Source organism: Truncatella angustata (genome assembly GCF_020726525.1).
Source record: "Truncatella angustata strain MPI-SDFR-AT-0073 chromosome Unknown BKA67scaffold_5, whole genome shotgun sequence".
Classification (NCBI taxonomy): Eukaryota; Fungi; Ascomycota; class Sordariomycetes; order Amphisphaeriales; family Sporocadaceae; genus Truncatella; species Truncatella angustata.
In genome coordinates, this window is record NW_025763385.1 from 2,288,692 (window position 1) to 2,294,691 (window position 6,000).

General features: G+C 47.5%; 2 protein-coding genes across 2 annotated transcripts; both read right to left on the minus strand.

The window, feature by feature from the left end:
- Nucleotides 1–3,846: 3,846 nt before the first annotated feature.
- On the minus strand, nt 3,847–4,191 carry BKA67DRAFT_536889 (uncharacterized protein; the record flags this gene model as incomplete). The annotated part of the gene is made up of 1 exon (XM_046100226.1): nt 3,847–4,191. One exon carries the CDS (start codon nt 4,189–4,191, stop codon nt 3,847–3,849), a length of 345 nt encoding a protein of 114 aa, XP_045957472.1.
- Nucleotides 4,192–4,320: 129 nt separating this feature from the next.
- Nucleotides 4,321–5,021, minus strand: BKA67DRAFT_311383 (uncharacterized protein). Its single transcript, XM_046096144.1, has 2 exons — nt 4,874–5,021; nt 4,321–4,772 (listed from the first exon to the last, which is right to left on the minus strand). Coding segments are annotated over exons 1-2 (324 nt in total). The 5' UTR covers nt 4,876–5,021; the 3' UTR covers nt 4,321–4,450.
- Nucleotides 5,022–6,000: the final 979 nt, after the last annotated feature.

Consider the following 6,000-nt stretch of genomic DNA (forward strand, 5'->3'; position numbering starts at 1 on the left):
GCCGCAGCGCCTTGCAGATTGCGCTGGTAGTGTGAACCTTGCTCGTTCTCCACTCTGGCCGGATGGATTTTGGAAAGTTCAGACGAGCCGACGTCAATGCTTGGAATGCTCCCCCCGCAAACCGCAGAAGAATTTGGTAATCAATGCAGCAGATCGTCAGCGAGTTGCGACGCTAACACGCAACAGACAATACTAGAAATTTCCAGTTTTCTCGACGTAGCGAATTATATTTGGCAATCGAGACTCAAGCCACCGCCAAACGAGGTACTAACCAGCCCACAAAGATTGTTGATTGGGACGCTAGGATACAGCGCGAAGTCCTCAGCGCCTCGTCGTGCGCGTCTATGTACGAACACTCTTGATCCGGAAGAAATTACGTCGCCAATAGGCTTACATGGAGCTAATGTGCGAATGTCTAAGTTTCCCTTTGTCTGCATCTAGTGGTCAAGGCCCTTCTTTTCCGCTGATTTGATAAGCGAACGAATTGCAGATGCATGTAAAAGCAGTTCACTCTGGGGAGGTGCATTGCGACCCTGGCCACGAATGACTGACAGGCTATAGTGTGCAAGTGTATGCGCTCGGTGGCCACAACTAAACTCTACGCAGCTGCAGACTCGAATCCAGGAACCAAGGCGAATGTCTCGAGACGAGGATCGCTGGCATAATGGTCTGATTCTCGGAATAAGCTGCTGATCTTCTCGAAGCTTTCCTTTTGCCGTGTACCGTATCACCCCTGGTCTATACATATGCTCGCGCTAGGGACTTAGATCGTCAACACATATTCTTACAGGAAGCTCACGACCGATCGATTATCCACTTGCTAACTCATCCAAGACCGATGGTCACGACAATACGCGATGGAATTGCCGATTGATCGGCAGGCCGGTTGAATGCCATTCTGCAATACGCGAACTTGCGCCTCAGTGGCGCATGTGTGGCCGTTACTGTGTGCCATGTAGGTGCCGTGTTGAAAAGTCAATCTGACCGAGGTGTGCATGACCCTGTACCAGCAACCTCTCTTCATTGGCTCTGTACTACTTATGCGCTCAATGCGGTATCAGAACATCGAGAGTTTCCGACGGAAAAAGCGGAGCGAGATGTATCGTCGTGGAGATGGGAGGCACAAACTTGGTTTTTGGCCGCTTGGAGGGGCGACCGAAAAGTTCTTGCAGCATGTACACTAGTTAACTCATGGCCACTGCCGGGGCTAAGTATCTACAGATGCACCAAATAACGGTGACCAATGGGATTTACAGCATAAATGCATTCAGCTCCCCAGACGCTTACGAGAGGAATATCTTGGCGGAACACATTTTCTGTATCTCAGTCCCAACTCGAGGCCAAAGTTGGCCATACAAGCTCATGTCCACGGGTGGCGAGATATCGCCTACGGCGGTATAATATTGTTTGACTTGTGCTAACCATAGCCGTGCAGTTAGACTGCATTAGTCTCCGATGTCACCGGGTATGGTTGATCTGGTGACGCGATGTTTGTAGCATGCCAACTACGTTCCATGGCCATTTGGATGTCTTCTGGAGTAAGAAGATGGTTAGGTTTATGTCTTAGTATATTCCACTCATGTTGACTGCCACATTAACGACTACAAGGCAAGCTTAGCCCTAGGTCGTATTTGACTGCTTAATATCTATACAGGCTGAATTTACTTGATTTCGCTACATGGAAGTATATTCCCCGTTGTTCTGATATCTAGATAGGTTGTCGAAGTAGCTGTAGCCAGATCTAGCGTACAGGACCTCAAAGTTGGACCCATATCGTGAGCACGAGCCACAAAGCCGTAAGCTACAAAGGGAGCTGCATGTTTTTTGTGATAACCATGTGATACCGTTTTACGCTGTTCGGCCTGTTCGATCTGGGGGTGTCTGTTATTCGCATTCGTTTGGGACGGTGGTCCGTGAAACAAGCCCACTTACAGATCCTTAAGCTCATGTAGAGGCTGCTAGCGTTTGATTACTGAGTCTCCTTTGGTATTTAGTAGTGGTATATAAGGGAGGATTTCGGAATGGCTCGTAAAGGTTGATGAAAATATACAACATTCATTCCCATCCCTTTGAATGACCCGGATCAGGTTCGGGATTGTTGGCTTTAAACTCCGACTTCCGAGTGTGGTTGCGTGTTTGAATTCTAGCTCGGCATCACCACAATGAACCGCATCAGGATGTTGGCGTATCAGAAGAGCAAAGAGTATGGCAGCATCACCAAAGACTGACGATATAACTATGGAATATCAATTGGATCACAATGACCTGAGATAAAGCCGATGACTATATTAATGGTTGAATTTCTTACCTTGGATGGGCAGAAGAGACCGAAAAGAAACAGACGACTCAATTATCATTACCATTATCTTCTGTGGCCAACAAACACACAGTTTTTCAATATTGCTGGACCATCTGCTAGATTCACTTGAACAAGAAACTTTTCCAAAACGACACGAACCGCAAAATCCGCTTTTGTACCCATTTTCGCGGGCTGCAGTTTTGATGTTTCCTACCCTGGAGATCACAATGGCAGGCAAAACCGAAAGTGCTAAAACCAACAGATCTGACAAAGATAAAGCCGGCGATAATCCTGGCAGGGTAAAACCTAACAACGATCCTCCTCGGGACCCGACTGTTGGAGGTGGCGGATACTTCAAATACCGCTGCGTATGTTTCTATTCACATGAATGCCCAGAATGGAAACACTGGAATAACTACGTACCGTTTGCGAAATGCCTCGTAAGCATGCTGACTAAGTAACAGTCTCAAAAAGTAGCTAATAAAAAGGTACGCCAATGGCTGTGGTCAAGATCAGCCCAAGCAAAGTTGAGTGCACGCCATTTCGATGCACGTGGTGGTATAAGGCACGGAGAGTTAGGAAAGCGATGGCATCTGGTAGAGGAGGAAAACCATAAGTACGCTATTCTTTTTCATCAACTGTTTAGTTCAGATACACTCGTTTAACAAATTAAGTTCGAGAGCTGTCTTCACCTACTGTTCTCGTGTTAGAAGAGACCGAATGTTCTCATTTGCAAACGAAGGCTCAGCGTCTACATGAATATGAAATCACTAAGTCCAGGCCGCGGACAGCGGAAAATCTGTATCTAAATATTTTAACGGTTATTTAGTGTGGACACGAAAGCGTGAAGTATTGCAGACTTGAAAAAACAAACCACGTTGATATGGAACGACCAAACCATGCTTGACGGCTAGATTACCCATTGATCCTTCGATAGTCATGAGCCACAGCGATGAATTTGGTGCCAATGTAGGCTACATAAGAGTCCAATCTGGTCATGCATAGTATATTTCCTTTGCCTCAGTTGTTAAACATGCTTTTAAGTGCTCTCTATATGCTTGAGCATATATTCCACTACACCAAGCATAACCTTGAGCATCGAAGGAGGCTCAAGTGACGTGGCCGAGGTCAAGGTAGCGCCACCTCTGGAAGGACTACGATTTGAAGTGAGTGCACCAAATCATCGATGCGCAGGTGGCTCGATATTCAGGTGCAAAGCAACCACTAACGACCTCAAGTACAGCTGAGGGCTTTACGATGAAACATCACCATCCTACGTTGAGTATGAAAATCTTGCAAGTCTGTGATTGTCATTATTATTAACTCTATAACACGTCTAGATGTACCGTATTTCAGCACATATCAAACTCCCAACACCAGGGGTATTCCTCCGAACCCGAAATTCAAATGCTTTTGAATCATGAAATGCATGCTTTGTGTGCTCGAGCGATGCGTGTGCCCAGCACACTGAGCTCAAATCCCAACCAGCAACCCTAGACGGCAGGATTGATGCGGTCAGGATCCCAGCGAAGTGTTGTCCTGATGACTCATGAGCGGTCTATCGAGACACGGGGCGATGCCTGCGCAGAGGTGCCGGGGGTGTTTGTCCGCGATGTGTTGATGCCGTAGTAGCTTGTGTAGGCAGCGTTGACACTCTGGTTGTGCTCCTTGACGTGCTTCTTGACCTTGCTCCAGGTCTTGTCCACCGACGAACGGCGGGGCTCGCTGGAGACCTCGGGAGATACAGCACGCGCACGAGGGGTGTGGACTAGAGGTTGCACCGGCGCACCGTAGTAGGCGGCATAGGCAGAGTTGACGGAGTCGTGGTGCTCCTTGGCGTGGCGCTTCACCGCAGCCCAGGCGTCTTTCAGAGAGTTGTTTGAAGGAGACATTGTGTTTGATAAAGTGGGTGTTTGTTTTGTTTGCAAGCGCAAGTGTATAGTGGTGGGTCTGGGAGATCTCAGTGATCTGATTGGCTGGACAGTGTAGATTGAAGGTCTTATAGCAGTGGGAATTGTGGGAGTGATGACTTTTGTGGATTTGGTTGCTTGATGACTGGTGTTCAGGTAGTTCACGACAATGGCAGATTCCACTTCTACTTATATGTATTCAACTTTTGTTTTGACTCATTCATTTGAGCCCGTGTTGTTCCTACCTTGATGAAAATTTTGGTAATAATGTCAAACTGTTAGTAATGGCTCTGCGCGCGCCCTTGCTGAAACCTGTTGTTGATGAGCGAAGCGATGCAAGCCGACGCCCTGTGGATCCGAAGGGCGGAGCGCTTTCACACCCAGATGTTTCAATCTGGCATAGCGCATCGAAATTCTCAAGCGCGATGCCTTGTGTGTCCCGCTGGTTTGTGTCTGCTTCAGCACCACCCGGTTCGTATCTTTCTTCGATATGGCTGTGGACTGTCAAGAGATAACATGACATGGCGAGGCTTGAACAACAACACGAAGAGACTATAATAATCCTGTTCCAGTAGTTAGTATATGGCTACAGCTTTGTCTGCATTGGGTCTCTGGTGCATCAATTTTGCGCAGATTGAAGTTGAGGTGTCTCGAAGAAAGTTACATCTTGGCGTTTCTCCCGCCTGCGAGCCGGCTGCTAGCGAGCTCGGCACAGCGCCCTTTGTCATGTCAATTTGTCGGCTGACGTGACCTGATCAGCAGCGGCTGGTGTCATCTCGCACCATCATTTTGTCTTCGCCTTCTCCGACATTCTTTTAACATCATATTACTTCGTGATTGCGCCAGATCTATCCATGGAAGCATTGCGAACATTGCATCGTATCCTTCAAAAATTTTTCACCGTAATAGCTTGGAGTTGCCAAACTCGGCCATTCTAAAAGCACATTCTTGACCAGCCATGATCTTGTCTCATATCTTACTTGCAATCGCCAGTGTGTTGAGTCGCAGAGGTATGGGTCAATCGGGATTTTTGAAGGGTCGCCTCATCGCCTCCCCCACGACTGATAGTACAAGCGCTGAGCTGGAATCAAGTCAGGGGCAATCAGAATTTTGTTTCCAGGGTTAATTATTTTTTACATTACCGGCTGCACAGACTTTTAACTCCTGTCTCAAAATTTTCAGCGCGGCTGACCATTCAAATTCGTGCTCGCAGTTGTTCGGCTCGCTACGGCATTCCAAAATAGGAATCGCTTAGATTGTCATCGCACACTGTAGAATTATTGACTTACAACTTTTTTTTTTCTTTTTTTTTCTTTTGCTCTTTTCAAACGCTCGCTCGGAATGAGCAATCGAATTGATGACGTTTTGCAGAATTTTCCATGTCTGCGATCAGTGTGGTTGATTCCTCGCCTCCCCTCAATTACCGCCGCGGCCATGGAAGCCTCTGCCAAACTGGACTGGTCATATGGACAAAGTTTTATGTGGTGCGTGGTATTTCCAAGATAGCACTCAAAACTTGAACGGCCACGCGCCCAATATTTCGATGAAATATGCGTGGCCAGAGCCAAGAATACATAGAAGTCCCGGGGCCGATCGTGATATGGAGATCATGATTAGTGTATCCTGGAGGGGGCCATGGACTCTTGGTACTAGTTGTGTAGGAATTCGTGCTGTAAGTGTATACGGTGTCGTGGCTTGGTTCCATGAGGATAATGGGAGGTGGGACGATGGGAAGTGGGACGATACTCCGCGTAATAGCCACAACGGTGGAAGTCGACAATGTGACAACGA